Source organism: Diospyros lotus, chromosome 5, assembly GCF_014633365.1.
Source record: "Diospyros lotus cultivar Yz01 chromosome 5, ASM1463336v1, whole genome shotgun sequence".
In the NCBI taxonomy this organism is placed as follows: domain Eukaryota; kingdom Viridiplantae; phylum Streptophyta; class Magnoliopsida; order Ericales; family Ebenaceae; genus Diospyros; species Diospyros lotus.
In genome coordinates, this window is record NC_068342.1 from 39,038,592 (window position 1) to 39,060,380 (window position 21,789).

Consider the following 21,789-nt stretch of genomic DNA (forward strand, 5'->3'; position numbering starts at 1 on the left):
CATGATATTACAAGGAATATCTTTAATCCAAAGATATATATATATATATATACCTACCTAAGTTTGGAGACCAAATTAAAGTTCAATTTCAACCACAATTGTTTGGTGGCTATGTAGAGGGGAAAACATGATAAGTAGGGTTGAAGGAGAAAAGAGCCAAAAGCACTTAATTTGGGAAAGAATGATGGGCGAGGCTGAAAGCGACTACACAAATGATATTCCTTTGTAACCTTGGTGCAGAAGAGGGGTTGATAATGTAAGAAACAGATTAAAAATCCAATTTATAAACCCCATTTAAAAGTAAAAGTGATCTTTTGCTCTCTGTAAAAGGGTTTCCAATTACCATTTTAACATTGCATTCAATTATTAAATATTAATTTCAAGATACGACGTAACAATACTAAATACTCCGATAAGCCCATATATATGTTATTTATATATTTGCATGCACACACGCGCGTATTTGGAATGGTGAAATGAATCGGATTATGCAGGGGAGAGGTGGAGATGGCCCACATGGCATCCATGCCTGCAGCAGCACAAATGGAACCCGTGACCTAGCACCTCCAAGCTTGCATCCACTGGCACCGTGTGCCATGGTACTTTTGTTGGATCAATCTTAATATTATCTTATGAACAATTTGTGGTCTGGGTGGCCACCATTAAAATCCTTAACATCACTGTCAAAACAACTGTCACTTCAACTTGTGTATGTAGTTCCCCTTCTTACATTGGGTTAGAGAGACAAAAGTAGCTTGTGATTACAGTCTCTCTCTATATATACCCTGTAGAGGTGTCAAAATGGGTTGAGTCGCCCATAAATTGTTAAATTTGATTGTGCCTAGACAGAGAACAGTGCAGAACCGTGCCCAGGCACAACCCAAGACAATGAGTCCAGTTGCGCCGAGATGCTTAGGGCCCGTGGCCTAGAATAGCCCATGAGCCCAACTAACCATTAGCTTTGAAGATATAGATCCAACAGACTGATAATTTCTACTCTCTTGTAGCACCTTAACCGTACAGAATCAACTTTCATTGAAGAGCTGTCCCAAATCATCACCGGTAGAGGCCAGGATCGTTTAAAGATAAAAACATAAACTAAGATCCTCAATTTAAATATTACAAGGCTACTGTTGATTGTAACTGCCACTATCTAGCTGCAGCTGCAGTATAACAAACATGGAGAAAAATATTCATCATTACAAGGGAGTTGATGCTAAGCCTAACAAGAGACAGCAAGAAGTTGAATTTCACAAGATAGCAAGTAAAGTGTTTATGAAGGACATTTTAAGCTTGGCCTTTTGCTGTGTTCCTCTCCTCCGAATGCTTCATGGTGGTGCTTTTGCTGCTTCCTGCACCAAGTTTGCTCGTATGAATCAGTTAAAAGTTAAACATGATATTTGATAACTTTGGCTTGTTTCAGTTTTGTTTATAATTTATTTTTCAAATTACTTTGAAATAAAATCAAACAATCAAATGCCCTTTCCTTTTTTTTCCTTTTTTTACCAAAATAATGAAAGTGGAAACAGTCTATCTACTGCAATTGGGGCGAAATATCACCTCTCCTAACTACTATAAACACTTACAATAATGACTTCATTTGATAAGGATGCATCTTATGGGTGAGCCCTCAGCACCAAGCAACCGTAGAGGCAAACAGTGGACGTCATATATTCCTGGCTGGATATCGTCGAGTTTCAGGCCTTCCACAAGAATGATTTCCTGAAGCATTTTAGAAGTGTGTCAACACTGATACAACCATGTTCGCTTAGAATGGGAACATGAATGACACTGGTAAAACACATTGTATAAGATACAAGATGAAGAACTACATATATCAGAAACTTGACTCAAAATTGCATTCTGTACACTGATCAATGATCATCTGGCCTAGGTAAAGAACAAGAAAAGACAATCATCATCTCTAAGTGAAGCCATCACTTACTCTAGCTGAACTAGGGCCTTTTTTTATCACCTGATCATATGAGATGGATGAACTTGATATATGGTATAAGTCCCAACCAGACTGTCAATTAATTTCTTTGTTCTGGCATTACCAGCATAAGGATGGACCATATTTTTCCAGCCAGAGAAATAAATCACTAAGCATTTCAACTTTCAAGATATATAATGGCCAATAAAACATCACATGAACATCATCTCCCAAATTAACTGATCTCACTTCAATACGAGATGCACCCTTCACACCTTGAATGTTCTATTTATAATTTACAATCATTCAAACTTTTCTTTTTCATGTGGACCACCAGTACATAACTATAGATGTCATATCAGGAAATAAGAGGGTAATTATCCTGGTAATTAGGGCCACCGGAAACAGCTTTAGATATCATCCAAGAAAGTCGAAGAGTAAATCCTGAACCTTCAAAATAGAAGACAAAAACAATTGAAATAACCCTTGACCCAATAGGATTTGATCACAAAAGAGGGATTTGATCATAAATCATGGTTACAATAACCACTGAATAAAATTTCTCAATCCAACCCTGGAAGTGGCCCATACAATTTCTAAATGAGAAAATGTTACATTTATTCAATCTCCATAAGACTATTGATGTAGTCAAGAAATAATTTAAATGTTAAAAGGAAAATAAATTCCAGATTTAGAAAAATCAAAATTAGACAGATAAACATTCAATGAACAGGCTAGAATAATTATTTCGAGGAAGAATGAGAAAAAAATTCCCATAAGCAAAAAGCAAACATACGTGATCAATTTTCTTACCCTGCCTTCAAGGAAAACAAGATGAGCAGGAATTAGATCAGCATCAGCCGCAACAGATAAGTAATCAATCCCTGAAATTAAGAATGAAAATATGGGTCACATGGCCATTATTTTTATGAGTTCACGGCAACAAAATGACCATATCAACCAAGATAATACATCCATTAAAGTTTCTCACAACACTTAGTTTGATCTTGAAGCCTTTCATTTTGAGGGGAAAACCCAAAATGACTATTTACCAATAAATATGATGAGGTCCAAAGTTCTTCTAAATGATGGCCATCTAAAGCAAAATCTCATGTAAATCATCAAGGAGTTTGCTAATTAAACAGGTGCCAAATGAAGTCATTCTACATATATGTAATGTTGATGACAACAACACTTAAATCATCATCAACTATACCTTATCCTAACTAAGTTAGGGTTCGTGGCATGACATTTATAATGTCAATTGACTTTTAAAAGGCACTTAATAATACAAATCCATGCAAAAGATCACAAAATTTTACACCGGATACCCTTCTTAACCCAACCCGCAAATGAGGAAATAATGAAATAAGGTTCCAACACTATCTCCATATGAGAAGTTTATGAGATGGCAGTGAATGAAGATAATAGATATGCTTGTGTTCCATCAACACTTGTATATGAACACTAAAATATAAATTTTGTTGTAGAGATATACCATCAACAAGTTAGTAGGTAACTCAAGTAGAACAAGAGACATGGAATTTGAAATAACAGAGCACCAGGAAACTCTAGGTTGTAAAAAATTAACAACATGATGAAAATAGGTGAAACTTCATTGAGGTGTTATATAGCAGCAAAGGCAATAACAAAATAGTTAGGAGTGAATCATTATGTAAACTACTAAAACTTTCTTTTTGTTTTCAGGGGGAGGAGGAGGGAAGGAGTTGAAAATGATTAATGCGGCAAATATCATTATTACAGTCCTGTTAGGTACATTATTTGTTATGCAAATTCAGAAAAGGAAATCTAATGTTATTCACAGCGCAACCAAGAAAAACTGTGGACATGCGGTATTGAGTGCATCCTCTAAAGGTGAATGATTGTATCACATATCTATTATAGTTCTGGCCTGAGTCATTAAAGCAAAAAAGAAAAACATCTTAGATGCTTTACGGGTGATATAAGAAACATTTTGGGAGCGGGTGTCTTTGTCATATGACTCTCAACCTGACAAATAAACTGCCTGGGAAAATATCTTCAGCTAATATTGGTCAGTGTACTTACCAACGAGTTTGATGTCAGTGTTATCCACCAACCATTGTGCCCCATCTTTCATGAATCCCACATAGCTTGTGTCAAACTCCTTTTTGAACATAAGTTTCCTGGAATATATATAGTATTGCTAATTAGCTAGCAATTCTGCCCTTAAAATGTAGCCAATATGTATCCAAATGGATAATTGGACATTGAAATGATAACAGAGAATATATAGCACAATCATCAGAAAGCAGGCCCGTCAGCAGTTAATCATCACAAATCTTATGCATGCTTTCTTGATCTTGAAACTAAACAGTTGCATAACTTATAAAAATGAGATTGAATCACAAAGAAAAACATCATTCAGCAGCACTTGCCACAACTTCCAGCCATATACACTAACTCACTTTTTCAATTTTGTGAAAGCTAAGAAGGCTATCTTCCCATATCACCCATAATTTCATAAAGTTCCATGTGCAGCTAAAGGACAGAGTGGACTTAAATCAGACACAGACTACCACAAGTAAAACTCTTAAAAGCAGTAATACATAGATCTTTAGAATCAGAGGCGGAGCCTCATTGGGGCAGGGGTCACATACCACCTTAATTTTCAAGATTTTTTTCATTTAACCCCCTTAACTTTCAAGAATTTTTTCATTTACACTTTGTTTTTTGACGTGACATTTAGAATTTATTCATGGTATTTGTAAGGATGACCCATCAATATCTTATACTAAGGAAAAAAGTAAGTGTAATAGTTTTATAAAAAATAAAGATGTATATATATTTTCTATTTTTTAAGCATATATTTTGATTGAGCCTGTGCTAATATATATGAAGGCATATAATTATATTTATATATTAACTTTTTGGCCCCCCACAACAATATTTATAATGCTCTGCCCCTGTTTAGAATGACAAGCTAGCAGAACCCCCACTGCTATTACATGCGTCACGTCATATTGAACTTCTCAACCTCCCTGGACTATGTTTTAAGCAGCAACGTTAATCATCAGGTGTTTAAATCAAATATAAAACTGCAGTGCAGATGATTGTTTGCACAATTTACAATTTGTCTCTGTACTGAATATTTTAAAACAGCAGGATAAAATGCTTCCCTCTAGCCACTGAATGACATTCTCAATTAACCTGTTACAGTAAAAACCATAACATGGACAAACTAGTTTCACTTCCACGGCAATTTTCAGTAAAATTTTTGTCAAATGCAACAATTTCATTCAAAACAGATAGCTTGATATTATATTGTTAGATAAATTCCTAACAATTTAAATTGCTGGGGTTTGCAGTGCTCTAACATGGAAAATAGGACTTTAGTTCCAACAAATCAGTTTGCGTCAGTTTGCCCTCGTTTGCATGGAGTGTGGAAGTAGTATTACACAGCTCAGACTTCTGTAAAAGGTATAATAGTAGCAACATGTTCTATTTATGTTTACCTGTCAGTGTTCAATGTTCTGAAAAGCACACGGCGGACTCCCTTGGGGATGTTCAAGGACTTCATAACATCCGCTGTAGGAGACATATGATTACAATCAAACCACCCAATTTTGCAAAGACAAGAGAATACATCAAAAGACAGATAGCAACTCCAGAAATTAGACTGATTGGCACTTAATAGAATGCCCTTTTTTTAACTGAAGCAAATCTTTATATGGAGGTGTACCATTTTGTTTTGGCTTACGAGAAATTATGTAAAAGTATGCATCCAAAACTATATGCGAGCACATAAGAAAAGATAAAATTAGAAATGAGGTTATTAGTAGCTCCTAATAAAGATAAAATGAGGGATACACAATTAAGATTGTTTGGTCATGTGAGAAGAAGGGCTTCCATGAGGAGAGTTGATGGGATGGAACAAATAGTTAGAAAAAAAAAGGTGGAGGAAGACCAAAGAGAACTAGGTGGGAGACACTTAGGTTCGATATTAACTGAATGGCCCTTGTAGAAGATAAGGCCATGAATAGAAATTAATAGAAAGCTAGAATTCAAGTAGCCAACCCCATATAAGGCTTGATATGTTGTAGTTGTTGTTTATGTGTAACTACAAGACAGTGCCACTAGAAAGCATAATCACAAACAATTAAAACAAACATAACATGACACTACATGTACATTATTACAACTTATTCAAAAAAAAAAGTAAGAGATGAACATAGAAAAGTATGTTAGTCTCAATGAATAATTTTGCCTATAAATGTTTGATTACTTTGGTTGGTAGCCATACATGCGTGCATACAAAAGGGGCTGTCTAAGCTCATGAGGCTCCTAGGGATTCCTCAAGAAATGCTGTGTGCTATTAATTCATACATTTATCCCCAGTAAAGATATGTTGATCACATCATGACAAATGGTATATATTTTCCTTTTCCTATCCGATATATTACTATTACTATTTTTCTTTCTTTCTTTTTTTTTTTCCTTTCACCAGTTTGTTCTCTGCATACGCCAATAGGTATCTCTTTGATGCTTAAATTGTGGCAAAGATGTTAGCTTCTGTAATCTAAGGTTCATTTTCATGCTAAGTTTATTTATTGTTGGTGGCTGTCCATGCAGAGACTGTCCTGGATTCAGATTTGGATAATCCAACCCAAAGTATGATAAAAATAGGATTAGCTAGGATATCTGACCTTCTTATTCTCTCTATAAATAGAGCAGCATATCTAATTATCAAATTGCAATGGGGCAGGCATTAATTAAGATGTTGGTGAGGGAACAATCAAACATTGTGTGTTTGGATGTATTAGGATTGTGGGGTTGAGAATGAGATAATTTATTTCATTTGTAACCCATTATTCAACATTGTGAATTTTTTTCCTCCATCTGTGGATGTAGACAATTTGTCTAACCATGTTAAATTTGTGTGCCTTTGATTTTGATCATGTGTAGGCGTGACAGAATGTGCTTGTGTTTGTTTTATTCCTCTTCAAGTAGTGGAAAATCTGATTCCCTAAGAAGTGATATCAAAGTACCAAACAAACGGCATCAGATCCGATTATCTAACAATCTCTCATTGTGGTAAAATTGGCATAAGTTATGGAAAATCATAGCACATGCATGACTCTATCGAGCCTGTTTGTTGGTGAGATATAGGGTCATGGAAACAGCGGCCATTGCTGCACATGCACACAGCCAATCACCACCTTGGATTAATATATACTTAGTACACAAATATACAAAGCATAATCCCATACAGAATATACCGGCTATCCTCCCTCTACCATACACATTCATTCCACACTCGTTCAATTGTATTATCATAAGGATTTTTCGTTTTTGAAAGATAATAATAAATTAGCAAAAAAGGGGAGGTGATGGTAAACCCTTAATAAGAACAAGCTCCCACTTATGGTCCACTTGGCACCAACCTTTTTTTTTCCCTGAAGGTTGACTTAAAAATTATAAGAAAAGGGGCTACACTAACAACAGCATAAAGTGTTTGGTAACTATTAAAAGCTAGCTTTCATTTTTCACTTTTGTAGTAGCTAATAAAACGATAATGATATCCCAAAAATAAAGGAAATTTTATATTTACGAAGAGAGTTGTATAAGAATGTAAAAGCATATCATATCTAGATTTTTGTACTTTTTGGTCCTTTTTTCAATTAAAAAAAAGCAATCAAATGCCTTCAGATTTTTTCAACAGTTAAAAATACCGCTGCTAAACAGGTCCTTGGTTAAATAAACCCTTTACATAACTTCACTAGAAAGGCCATAGGTCTTTACTTTTTAATGTGACCATGGATTCTCTTACCAATCCAAAAGAAGTGTGAGGATCGTTATGTACCTTGGAAGATGTTCTGACCAGCCTATCCAATGTTGAAAGTCAGCACTCATTTCTACAAAGAGCACATTGCATTTAACTTCTATTCCACTTTTGCACTTCCTATCTGTCTGTATGTTGTTTAAAGGGGTGACTCTAATACATCAGATTCCTCACTTGCAAGGGTGTGGAAGGATCGTTTTTGCGTACAGCTTTACCCAAGAGGAGGTTCCCTCAACTCGAACTTGTGGCTCACCAGTCACAAAAGAGAACATTATTTTTGCTACCAAGGCTTGCCATCAATGTTTGTTGCTTAGTGATAGATAATTTGTAATTCAAATTTATCAGATGTTAATGAAGTGGTATTTTATTTATTATGTATTCCCTATTTGAAAGGTTCTAACAATTACACTAAAAATACAGATACTGCCCTTGTTCCAACATATCAATCTCTAATAATTTTAAGAATACCACTAAACACAACAAAAGTAAAATGGTATATGAAGGCTAGAAGCAACTGATAATCAATGAATATCTTCCATTCAAATAATAAGCAAGTACAAAAAAAGGGAGGTAAACATCTCATTTTTCCAATAAAAACATAAGGAAGTATACCCCATCCACATACCAGTTATGTTCTTGTCCCTGGGAACATCAACTAACAAAGCTGGACCTGTTACCACAAGCAAAATAAAAAGCATCAGATAGCACATAAAAAAACAGCATACCAAGCCTTTATCCTACTATGTGGCTCTACATGAATTCTAGCTTTCTATTCATTCTATTTATGGCTATTTGTTCTATAAGGCCCATACCTATGGGTTTATCTGTATAAGCAAACATAAATGCAAATGCTAATCAATTCATAAAAGTTTAAATTGCATAATGAGAATAATGAGAAGACACATAAAGAACAAACAAATAAAAACTGAGTGAGATCGGAAGTAAACCCCCCAATGCACAAGGCTCCCCGCATTGAGGGTTGATAGAAGGTTGTTTTGTATGCAGTCTTAACATTATTCTACAAAAAGACTGTCTTGCAAGTCAAACTTAAACTTGCCAGTCACAGAGAAGCAACCTTGCTGTTGCTAACAAGGCCACCATCTTAGTAGCATGGTTCAAGTAGCAGCTGAGACAAAGGATAAATGTTTTACTTTTTCAGGGCAAAAAGGATAATAAAAAGCTAACATACTTTTTTTGGCACATAAAAGCTAACATACTTTTACAACAATGATCGTAGTCCAAAAATAGCAAAATATGTAGACAAATTAGAATGAAGTTTGCTAGAACAGATCTATATAATGGTATCCTTCCTGTTCCAAAAGAAGTTGCTAGTTTACCCCCATAAATCAAGTGCTGCAAACTTGCAATGATTGTCCAGAGGAAAAAAAAAAAAAAAGCAATAATAATAATAATCTCAAGTGTTATAAAGCCACCTATCACAAAGAGCTCAGCCTGCAAACATGATGAAAAGCTCCTAAGAGATGAAGCAATAAATAAGACAATTAACTGAGCCTTCTCGGATATTAGAGTGCTCCCATAGCAAAAGCACCATCATCAACCCTATTATGCACAAACGTATTACATTAAAAGGTTCAAATACTAAACCAATCAAGCGAAAAACATAACTCGCCATATATAAAAAGCAATATTCCTGAGTCTAATACCATTAAGAACATCGAGGTCAAGACTATCCACATCAAAACCGGCATCAAAGTAACGATCATACATGTGCCCTGGTGCATCAACATGGGTACCAGCATGAACAGGTAACTTCATGATAGAGAAGTTATAATCTGAACCATTTTTCATGCTCAAAGAAAGCGAGACGACTTCCCCAACGCCCTCAAAGCCCCCACATGGTGTTGTGGGTGTAACCCTATGCGTGATATCGATAATTCTTCCATTGCCATAAACCTCCCTTCTCAGAGGAACCGGCTTCTCTTCAATTTCACCACAAGAACCCGAATCATCTCCATATCCAGACGGGTAAGCATGACTATTTGATGCCAAAGCTATTGCCAGTACCTCGGTACATACCAGTAAAATCTGTAGAGACTTCATCTTTCTACCCAGAAGACAACTCCGATGCACGGGAACAACCCGCCTTCAACGGAAGAACCGGGATCGATATATAGTAGTTTATCGAAGGTTATACCGACACAAATGAAAATATCTTCCAAAATATTTTGAGAAAATAAGCGAAAATGTGACAGCTTCTCTGACAGGTATTCAGAGATGCTTTGATACATAGTCAAAGATGCTTTGATGCGTATTCACAGATCTGGTGTTTGGATTGTGATTAGGCATATCATTTAAGTTTTAGGAGATTTTTATAATTATTAATTAATATATTATTGATCACACAAGGATTAATCACAGATAATTAAAAATGTGTTAAAAGTTTAATTTAATTATTATGTTATCTAACATTTAGCTGACCCGTTCTAGAACATTTCTCTGATTTAACTTGCCCGTGAAAATTCCTGGTTCCCGATTACTCCTTTCCATTGAGAAAAAGAAATGCTCTGATTTGACATCACGAATAAAAGATTGAGAAACTTTGGGCCGAGAAGACTTGAATGCTTATCCACAAAGCCAATTTATAAAGTAAAAAACACCAAAAGCATCACGCAACAGCGATTCACAGGCAATTACTAATTAATCACTCTGAGTAATGATCGATTACCGTTGAGTACTCCAAGGTCAAGAGTGTCGACGTCGAAGCCGGCGTCGAAGTAGTGGTCAAAAACGTGACCAGGCGCATCAACATGCGTGCCGGTGTGCGTGGGGAGCTTCATCTCGGAATTGTTAGCAAGCGAGCCGTTCTTCATGCTCTTCGGAAGCCAAAGGAACTGGCCGACGCCGGCGTCGGACCCCCAGGCCGGCATGGCCGGCGTGTACCTGTGGCTGATATCGAAGATTCGGCCTTCCTCGTAGACTTCTCTCCTCAGAGGTACGAGGTCCTCGCCGCCGGAGGCCTTGCAGTCACCGCCGTATGAGGAGGGGTAAGCCGCATCGGAGGCGGACGCGGAGACGGCCAGGGCTAGGAAAGCGATCGCCGCGGCGCATGTTCGCAGAATCGACAAAGGCTTCATGGTAGGCTCCTTCACGTCGAGAGAATCGCCTGGGAGTAAACTATAGAGATGATGACCGTTGGGAGAGTCCTTGTAGGGTTGAATATATATTCAACCATGTTATAATACTATCATTTTTTTACGTCTTAAGCTATACAAGGGTTATTATTATCAAAATACCTTGTGTCTCTCCATGCGCCTTATAAGAGATATTTTTGTTATTAATACACCTTTATATAGCATAATATGTACATAAAGATATACCAATAACATTATTCATATATATTTATTTTCTATAATTTAAAACAAAATCAAACTCTTCCCAAAAAACTGGAATTTCTGTTAAGGCCAAATGGGACCCAATTTGGGATTATAACTTGATATATTTAATTTTTTAATTAAATTTGACCGATGAAAAAAAGGAAAATAAATTTTAATGCATATATAACCCAACGTTCAGTAAAATAGACCAGATGGGAGATTTAGACTTGAAAAAAGTTAAGAAGGAAACCTAACGAAAAAATATTTATGGTCAAAAGATACACTCAATGGATATACATTGACACAATCACAAAGTCCATAAAAGATAAATTTAAAAGATCAAATATAAGAGTTAATTATGAATAAATCTATTATTATATTCAGATAATAATAATATTATTGTGCTCTGATTGTCTTCTTTTTTGTAAAATTTTGATAGTTAAAAAGTAATTTTTAACAAATAAATCTATTATTATATTCAGATAATAATAATTTTTAAACAAATATATTTTTTAAACATACTAATGAAGGACGTGACAATATATTTATTTATAAATTTATTATTAATTGCCCTCTTAAGGCAGAGCAAATCACTCTGCAACACATATCTTACTAGTCATAGCATGTTAATAATATTTTTTAGTTTTGGCCTCTCGTATTTTACGGCTTTACAACCCTAGTTCTCTTTTTAAAGTCAAAAACTTGATAACGTGGTCGGTTGTTAATTATGAATAATTAATTTCTTAATGGTTATAAAAAACATATATAATACAATATTTTTTAATAATTATTATTATTATACGATTAATATTATTAGTACTGTATTTATGACATTGCTAATATTATACTTTTAGTTATAATGAAACTATTGATAAAATCTTAAATATATTTTATAGTGGTCGGTACAATTTTAAAAATAATAAATTAAAAAATTTATATTTTGGAATAAGTTTATAAAATAAACAATAATATTTATTTTTCAAAAGCTAGTTGCATATATAAATTTCGTATTTGGGATCGATTATCACACCTTTATTTCAATGCGACCATTTACGAGAAAGGACGGGATTAATTTATCTGATATAAACTCTAATACTCAAGTTAATATAATAAATAAGTAATAAATATGTATAAATATTATGAATATCTTGGTTTATCTTTGAGGGTTATTTTCTTTATGGCGAAGTGAGTCAAGATATCCATGATTATTTTCGAGATTGTAGTACTTGATTATCTTGAATTTGAGATAAATCCAACAAATAAGATAAAAATAATACCGAGCTTTAACTTTTCAAATATAAAGTCAGCCAATATATTCGAAGTTATATGTGATACTCTCATTCTTAGTTAGCTCGAGTTAGAAGATAATTTATTGAACCTAATTATAAAGATAATGACGGGCTCAAAATTTTGAGAGATGACTTATGTTTAAGTTTAAGTTTAAATTTAAATTTGTTTAAAATGAGTTTCATTCAAAAGTATATGTAATCACATTAAAATTTTGTAATCTAAAATAGTGTGAGGATAAATATTAAAATATATTTTAAGAATAAACTACGATAAAAACATATAATGAGGTTTTAATTAATATTGTAATAAAATTAAAATTGCAGTCAAATGGAAATTTTAAAAAGGGACTAAATTATAATAAAATTAAAAATTTAATAATTATGGTAAAATAAATTAAAATATAAAGACTATTTTATTATAAAATACAAAAATTAGATAACTAATTGTGACATTCCTGTTATTAATAGTGTTTTTAGTAAATGGTACGTTTGATTGCAAGTCTGAAATTTGCATAAAAAGAAAATATTTTTTAGACAATTAAATTATCTGTAATTAAATTTCAGTAAAAATGTCAATTAAAAGTGTTTGATTTGTTTAATTTTTTACTTGAAAATTGTAATATTTTTTCAATTTTTGGTGCTTGTTTTCCATTGAATTATAAGGAATTGCCTAAAAATAAATCAAATATACATACACAAAATATTCAAAAAATCAAATATACATACACATCAGCAAGAGGATAAAGGAGTCACTATTATTGGCCGCCATCGCCGTTCACTCCTAGCCCGCTCCTTGTCGCTCTCGCTCGCCCTCTCTATCTCTCACTCAGTCTATCAATGCCATCACTGGTCGCAGCTACCATCTTCGTTCACTCATCGACCGCTCACCATCACTCTCGCTCAATTCGTCGTTGTCTCTCATTCCTCACGATCATCGACCAAGCTTCCCCTCATTCTCACGACCGCCGATAGCTCTTTTTCTCCTTCACACTTCCCTTCAGCTTCACGAGTCTTCAATGTTTTGCAAAGAGTGAATGGAGACGTGGACTTTCCAATTCCCTAAAAAAATTGTCCCCCCCCTTCTAGCGCTCTCAAGAATTTCTTTTTTACCAAAAGTGAGAAAAGACCATAACATGACCAAAAGTTATAATCTAATTTACCTAAAAAAATTAGGTAATCAAACACTTTAAAAGCTAAAATTTGGTTGAAAAATGTGGCCAATCAAACAAGCCCTAATTGTTAGTGAGATGTGTATTTTGATTTTTAGAGTTAAGTGTGGCTTAAGAGTAGATTATTATCTAATTAATCAATAATTAAAAGATTATTAGATAAATATTTTATTTATGAATAGATCGTCTCTCCACTATTCTAAACAATAATTTTAAATTAAGACTTTTTATACACTATATATTATATATTTGTTCCATTCAACAACTACCTATCTGAGAAGCAGTGGAGAAAATTTTGGTTGTCTAAGATCAATTTTGATCTAAGACTTGTGTTCAGGATTATCATTTAATGTCAGATGGAATCATATAAATTTTTTTATAATAACGGATATAGATACATCTATTTTATCTATATTTAATATTTTATTAATTTATACAATCCAAATCATTTATCTAACAAGTGGTAAAATAGCAATTTATTCTACCTTCTTTAGCTTTTGAGCAACTTTAAAACAAAGGGTCTTCGGCCCACTCGTGTCCTACTTTTGCTCTGCGCTGGGGCACCTGCTGTTCCTACATTATTGTCACCCACAAAATCAATCTTACTTATAAATAATAAGATAAATTATGTAATTAGTTTTTAAATTTTACCTTTTAGTATTTTAGTTTTTTATTATTACAACTATTAAATTTTAATATTTTGTTATAATTTAATTCTTCATTTAATTTTTTAATCAAATTTTATTAATAAAAACTAACATGATTTAGGCTAATTTAAGCCTCGAAACTATTTAACTATAGAGTTTATGTTAATTTTAATATTAAGTGATTTTTAAATTTATATTAATGTATAAATAAATAAAACAAGCCGTAGGGGTCAATCAAATACTAAAATTGAATGACATGGGGTATTTATAGAAATAACCTAAATAATAGGGAGTTGGGATGAAATTTACCATAAATCTAAATTTACATAATAATATGATAATTTTAAATAAATATAATATTTTAATCATCATTTTAAAAATAATATTATAATTAATATTTTTAAAAAAAAGTAAAAACTGATGAGACGTGACTCCCGTCATCTTATCTTATAAAGTTAATTTTATGGGTTTATATAACAATAAATTTGTTTATAATTGAAGAATGTCTCAATCAGAATATGTGAGTGACTTGTAAGAAAGAAAATCGATTAGGGGCGCGAGTCATCTCACACGCAAACAGGGCCGAGTCAAGGGGAAGGCCTGGGGCCCCCCAAATTTTTTTAACCTAGCTTCAACGTAGGCCACCGACCACTCAGGATGAGGAGATCGGTGCTAATCGATCGATGGAGATTAGGGGAGAAGGTGATGGCAAGGATTACAGTGGCTACTGGCTGCCGATCAGATCATGCAGACACAAAATAATGGCTGGCAAGAGAAAAAGAGTCGCCTAGACTCTCAACTTCACTGTTGCCTATTGCCGATCATCGGCCTCTTACTTGCCTCTGGTTGTCGGATTGCCATCTCATTTCATGCTGGTTGATGTCAGTTTGCATATGTGAGGTGAGTGAGGTCACTAAGTCGAGAAGGAGACGGTGAAAGGTTGATCGGACCTGTAGACGAAAAACGGAAGAGATGGAGCGAAAGAGATAGATGGTCGATGGGACGCAGTTATCTAAGAGAGAGAGAGACTGCACCGCTACCCCTGCTGAAGCCAACCACCAGCCCTCAAACTGTCATTGCCAGTCCCTTCCCTTCATTGCGGTGACAATAAATATGGATGAGGTGTCCAAACTCATTACAACCTAAGGCCCCAGAACCTCTTGAGCCAACCCTTCGATAGTTAAGTTAGTATATTGGTTTGAGAGTAGAATGCAGAGCAAGTAGAACTATAGTGAGTGTAGAGTTCCAAGTATATCTCAACCGAATAAGAATTCTCCTATTTATAGAGAAGATGATACTAGAATAGCCACATTATTCGATAAGCGTATTGGATGCTCTTCCAAATTTATAGACAAGTACATAATAGGTAAGTTTGCCTCGTTCTTTATGATCTTATGTAGATAATATTTGAAGATCAGGTCTATCGAGGTCTTTAAGTCTCTCAAAATGGTTTTTTGCATTATTTGGAGATAAGCTTCAAAGTTTGAGTGCCCTACAAAAATCTTTTAAACATGAGTCTTCTTGCGACCAACAAACCTATGAAGCTCTCCTGTAAAAATCCCTCAATAATGTCAAGATGGACTTTCAAGATAGATCACTTGAATTTCTTGGTTTGTCAATAAGGCCCTCGGTCTCTTGGTCACTCTTGTCTCTCAATGAGCCTGTGAGTCTCTTTCTTCATGCTTCACCTGATCACTTGGCATAACAATATTTAATTTTTTAACTAATAAGGTTTTTGTTAATTATTAAGATAAGAAGGAGAAAATATCAGATATGAAAAGCATTCTAAATGTTTGGCATTTTTAACGTATTTGTTAAACTTATCTGACTATCTCCGAAAAAGTCTTCACGTAACCTCTTATTTTTCTCTTTTAAGATAAATTTATCTAATCTCTCATTTCAGATAAATTTATCTGACATTTTGTAGATAAGACTCAATTATCTAAATGTCATTTGTAAGATAATTAATACCATTTTAAAATTTTTAAAATATTTTATTCATTTAAATCTTATAATTAATATTATTTAACATATTTTTAAATTGTCACATATTTTGACAATTTTTAAAATTTAAATGACATTATTCCTTTTCACCCATTTTTAAAATTTAAATTTCTCTACGTCTATATATATTTTATTAACTAATACAATTCATTTCACCAATTTTAAATTATTTTACTCATTTTTATATTTTATTATTTATTACAAAAAATATATTTTAGTCATTTTTAATTATCTAGGTGGAATTTTTGTAATTCCAACTATAATTATTTCTACTTTTCAACTCTTTTTAAATCAATTTTTGAACATGAATTTAGAAAATAAAATATTATTTTTATTTTTTTTATTTGTTTGACAATTCATATTAATCATAAAATACTATTTTAATTATAAATTTGTTGTTAATATTAACAAACAATTTTAAATTAATTTGGTAATAGGGATATTTTGGTAAAAAAATTCTTATGTTGATATTTATCATATATATTAACAAATACATAGAAAGAAAAAATACAATTATAAATAAATTTCAAAAAATTTAACAAATAGTCTTATAGAAATCTTGAAATGCTTTCTATTATTATTTTGATCATTTCATATTTTGATTCAAAAAATATTTCAAACTTATCTTAATGTCTCTTGTTTTGCTCATTTTAACAAACGTCCCGAAAAATCAAGCTTTCTCAAGTAGAGCTCACATACAAAATTTTGTGTGTTTATTTTATTTAATTACTATCTATTAAACCTTATTAATTCTATAAAATATTTGAAAAATCAGTCACCAGTTCCCATGTTGAATCGAAGACCTAATAAATATAACAATATATATTATACTACTGTACATAGTGATGTATACATATGAGTGTAGACTATGCAGTGTATATAGCAACTGTAACGTGCAGTAAATTAGACCGGTTCGATGTGGTCTAATGTAGGACCAATTAAGTTGAGTCCAACATAATCCATGGTCGATGGGCCCGTAACTAGACTATTGTCACTGGCTTCTACGAACATAATTTAGGTTAATTTGGTAAGGAAATGTGGATGTTAAGGCCCGATATTCCTCCAAAGTAGTGCTGTCCAACTGGCGGGCAACCGACTCTTTCAGCTTCAAAAGCACCAGCTTAGCCATTAGGCATGCCTACCCATTATACATAAGTCTCCTTTCTCTCCCACTCCGCCCGCCCCCTTGTCTCCGTCTGCTTCCACCATGCCTGACCCCTTCCTTCTCCTCCGTCTCTCTGCTATTTCTCTGCTTTTCCTCACCAGTCTCGTCGATTCTTTAACTCTGTCTTCCGACATCGCCGCCCTCAAAGCCTTCAAAGCCTCGATCAACCCCGCCACGATCCAACCCTTCGCCTGCCTCGGCTCCTGGAATTTCAGCACCGACCCATGCGCCAATCCTCGTCGCGTCCACTTCACCTGCGGCGTCAACTGCGACGACACCCCGGCCGCAGGCCCCTCTCGGGTCACCCAGATCACCCTCGACCCGGCCGGCTACTCTGGCACACTCTCGCCGGAAGTCGGAAAACTCACCCGACTCACCGTCCTCGACCTCTCCAACAACTACTTCTTCGGTCCAATTCCGTCTTCTCTCTCCTCTCTCTCCAACCTCCAAACCCTCGTCCTCCATTCCAATTCCTTCTCCGGCGCAGTCCCCGCCTCCCTCTGCAACCTCAAATCTCTGCAGTCTCTCGACCTCTCTCGTAATTCTCTCTCCGGGCCGCTGCCGAGGTATCTGAGTTCACTCATTGGGTTGCGGAGACTCGACCTGAGTTTCAACAGACTCACAGGCTCGCTCCCCAGGCTTCCCCCCAACTTGCTCGAGCTGGCTCTCAAGGCCAATTCCCTGTCCGGGTCTCTCTATAAATCGTCCTTCGACGGGTTGACTCAGCTCGAGGTCGTCGAACTCAGCGACAACTCGCTCTCCGGGACAGTCGAAGGATGGTTCTTCCTCCTTCAGTCGCTGCAACAAGTCGACTTAGCCAACAACACGTTGGCGCGAGTAGAGATCTGGAGCCCCGGAAAATTCAACGGCGATCTCGTCGCTGTCGATCTGGGTTTCAACAGAATCGAAGGCAACATTCCGGCGAATTTCTCCGCTTATCCGTCGCTGTCGTCTCTCTCGCTGCGCTACAACCGGTTGCGTGGGCCCATCCCGTGGGAGTTCGGCAAGAAGGAGTCGCTGAAGAGGCTGTTTCTGGACGGGAATTACCTGAACGGGACGCCTCCACAGGGGTTATTCTCCAGCGAGACGTCGGTTTCCGGCAGTTTGGGGGACAATTGCCTGCAGAGTTGCCCGGTTTCTTCGCAACTTTGCTTAAAATCACAGAAACCTCTGTCCATCTGCCGGCAAGCCTACGGTGGAAAACCAAGGTCTTAGTGTCAGTCAAACTTTTGCGTCTATTTTTTTAATATTATTTTCCACATTGTAATAACATAATAAATGTGAAATTGTATCATATGGTTTTCACGTCAAGCTTATTATGAAATTTAAATTTTTAATAAATTTCTGGAAACTTTAATTCTTTGCCTCAAATACCCTTTAAATTTTAAACTTTATCTAATTATTGGGTTACCATTAATTAGAATTTTAGGTTGTGGAAAAAAAAGTTGTATAGATCAGTAAAATTCACTTACAGTAATTTAATCAAATTTTTAGGGTTACGTTTATTTTAATATTTAATTATATATATATGATATAAAAATATGTAAGTTATTAAATCATTTAACGAGAAATTTATTAATAAAATCTTAATGTTACCTCGTTGTCTTTTAATAAAATTATTATAATTTTCTAATTGTTATTGAGAATTTTCATATAAATACTGAAGAGGATGAGAGTAGCATCTATTCAACACACTTAAATCTTTTCACAACACATTTAAATTTACTCATAACACGCTTAAAATTTTTCGTGTTGGTTTAACTTATTACTAATTCAATACCCATCAAGAGTTCGGGTATTAAAATTGAAATGACTATGGATCTTGACATTTTTTTAACCCTCTTTTTATGGTTAAATTTATATTTTTATTTTCGTATATTTTTTTTTTATATAATAACTTAAACTTTTCATTATTTCGGTTACATTCGTAGACTTATATTTTTAAATTAATTAAATCTTTATATTTTGACTTTTTTTCGTGTGATAATTTAAATTTTTTATTGTTTCGATTATATTTATAAATTTATATTTTTAAATCAATTTAACTCATATATTTTAATATAAACAGAATGTGACATGTATTTTATCATCTTACTTTATATTTTTTATTATTTGTCATATCACTTTATCTCTTTTTTATTTTTTACACATGATTGCACAAAGATTAAATTAATTCAAAAATTATGTTAAGTGTAATTAAAATAATAACAAATTTAAATAAGATATGGAAGGACAAAAATAGAATGTATTATTGATAATTTGAGACAACATGGCACGTGTGAGTTTTGGACGCCCATAACTGAAGTAACGTTTCTAGAACAATTAGGTGAAGCTTTTCTTCTTTTCGGGTAACAGTCGACCGTGGCATTGGCTTTGTCGGCTCTACATGAGGACGTGGTTTCACACGCTTTTATACGCCAAACTTCCTTTTTTGTTTCTGAATTTTTATTGTTTTAAGGATCATTTAAAATTGTCAACATCTTTTAATATAAATTTTTAAGTAAATTTAATATTTATATTTTAATTTTTTTATATAAAAATTTAAATATTATATTATTTAAATAATTTAACTTATTTACTTTAACTTAAATAAAGTGTGACGTGTAATTTATTATTTTATTTTATTTTTTTACGTATAAAATATATATAAAATAAATTAATTTAAAAGTATAATTTAAATAATACAAAATTTAAATTATCATAAAAAAAGTTAAAGTATAGAATTTAAATTAACTGAAAAATCAAGCTTTAGAATTTAATTAAAATAATAAAAAAATTAAATAATTATATAAAAATATAAGGATAAAAATATAAATTTTTTCTGCTTTTATTCTTAATTATTAAATACTATTTTGTCACACAGTAAAGCACTATAATACCAAACCGGCTTTAGACAACAGAAGCACATGCTTGGGGAAGTTGAATGGGCGCCACTCTCTCGTACGAAGCCCACTGTGGCCTCAATTGAAATTTGTGGCCCTAATTCGATTCAAATCATTAATTCTTATGTTTTCTTCCCTCCGCTCAATTAGTAGTCGGTTGACGTTTATCATTTTTTTCATTATTTTGATTATAATTATATATATATAATTTTTAATTTATTTTTTATCTGTTAACTTAAAATTTTAATTATTTTAATTACACTCATATACATATATTTATTAATTTAACCCACATGTAAAAAAAATAAATTAAATTAACTCACATCACTTTACTTCTTTTTTTTTTATACATCAAAATACACAAAGTTAAATTAACTTAAAAATACAGATACATGGATATAATCGAAATAAATAAAAATTCGGTATGTGATACAAAAAAATGTCAAAGTATAAAAAATTAAATTAACTAGAAAATATAAATTCAAAAATATAATTGAAACAAGAAAAGTTTGAATTATTACACAAAAAATATAAAAGTATATGACTAAAAATATGGTTTTGTCTATATTTCCCCTCTTGAAATAACCTTTATATTCCAATTAAATAAATTTAAATTTTTTATCATGATCCCAAATTTTTTAATTTTTAATTCAATTTCCTAATTACATGTAAAAATATTTCAATGGTAAAATTCATATAAAACTTAATAAGCTAAAAAAACTCATCCCTACTGATGTTACTAGGAAAATGGCCTAGGGAGACACCAATCTATCTCCTATAAATTTGATATTTTTATCCCTTGATATAAATTCTAACGATCAACTTAGTATTTGACCGAGAGAGATTGACCAGAGTAATAGATAAAAGAATTAATATGTATATATATCCAGAGAATCAAGAGATTTTATAACGTATATAAAAAATAGTTCGAGTGTGATTTTTATTAGAGACCTTATCTAGGGCAATTTAGTGTTAAGAACTCAAGCCATACTCATTAATACTCGGGATAGTAAATATTGTCAAGTGTGTTTAGATCAATTCACAAATATTATGTCATATGTCGATTTCTCACCAATCCATGTGTCTTATTTGAGTCGGTGGACATGAAACTTTAAGATTGTCTCACGAGTTGATTATTTATCTCCCTCACCCATAACTTAAAAAAATATATATATGTAAAAAATAAAATAAAAAATTAATTAGTCACTGTGTGGTGGATTAAACTTGTAGAACTGATGATGCAGCAGCCTAGTAAACAAAGATACCCCAGAAGTTGGGGAATCTTTGTTTTGGGTCAGAGACCAGTATACAAAGCTTGCATAATCTTTGACCCCAATTGTTTAGGGCCCCCCCCCCCCCCCCCCAAAAAAAAAAAAAAAATAAAAAATAAAATAAAATTGTCTTCTTTCATTTAATTTATACTTAATTCGACCTACCCCATGTATAAAAACATAAGGTTTGGAACAACAGTCCAAACCGGAACAGACAATGTACTATTAGGGGTAAGGCAAGCACTAAGCAGGGCATCTAATGCTGCCTAAATA

At 33.4% G+C, this 21,789-nt stretch overlaps 2 protein-coding genes across 3 annotated transcripts; one reads left to right on the plus strand and one right to left on the minus strand.

The window, feature by feature from the left end:
* Window positions 1-1,018: 1,018 nt before the first annotated feature.
* LOC127802038 (cyclase-like protein 2) lies at window positions 1,019-10,920 on the minus strand. Of its 2 annotated transcripts, none has more exons than XM_052337678.1 (7): window positions 10,441-10,920; window positions 8,380-8,424; window positions 5,428-5,500; window positions 4,001-4,098; window positions 2,747-2,817; window positions 1,587-1,722; window positions 1,019-1,352 (listed from the first exon to the last, which is right to left on the minus strand). In XM_052337678.1, exons 1-6 carry the CDS (start codon window positions 10,847-10,849, stop codon window positions 1,597-1,599), a joined length of 822 nt encoding a protein of 273 aa, XP_052193638.1. In that variant the 5' UTR covers window positions 10,850-10,920; the 3' UTR covers window positions 1,019-1,352; window positions 1,587-1,596. The 2 variants fall into 2 exon arrangements, with proteins under 2 accessions (XP_052193638.1, XP_052193639.1); XM_052337679.1 differs by lacking the exon at window positions 10,441-10,920 and adding an exon at window positions 9,419-10,029.
* A 6,414-nt stretch (window positions 10,921-17,334) lies between these two features.
* LOC127801171 (LRR receptor-like serine/threonine-protein kinase GHR1) lies at window positions 17,335-18,714 on the plus strand. The gene has a single exon (XM_052336065.1). The coding sequence runs from the start codon at window positions 17,406-17,408 to the stop codon at window positions 18,576-18,578; it is 1,173 nt and encodes a 390-aa protein (XP_052192025.1). The 5' UTR covers window positions 17,335-17,405; the 3' UTR covers window positions 18,579-18,714.
* Window positions 18,715-21,789: the final 3,075 nt, after the last annotated feature.

Bases quoted from the DNA above. Each gene is read 5' to 3' on its own strand.
- LOC127802038 (XM_052337678.1), bottom strand. From the start codon at position 10,849: ATGAAGCCTTTGTCGATTCTGCGAACATGCGCCGCGGCGATCGCTTTC. The intron at 5,501-8,379 runs GTATGTGGATGG...TGTCTCCTACAG, and splicing joins CAGGGACAAGAACATAACTG to CGGATGTTATGAAGTCCTTG. The intron at 1,723-2,746 runs GTAAGAAAATTG...AAAATGCTTCAG, and splicing joins TTGTTTTCCTTGAAGGCAGG to GAAATCATTCTTGTGGAAGG.
- LOC127801171 (XM_052336065.1), top strand. From the start codon at position 17,406: ATGCCTGACCCCTTCCTTCTCCTCCGTCTCTCTGCTATTTCTCTGCTT.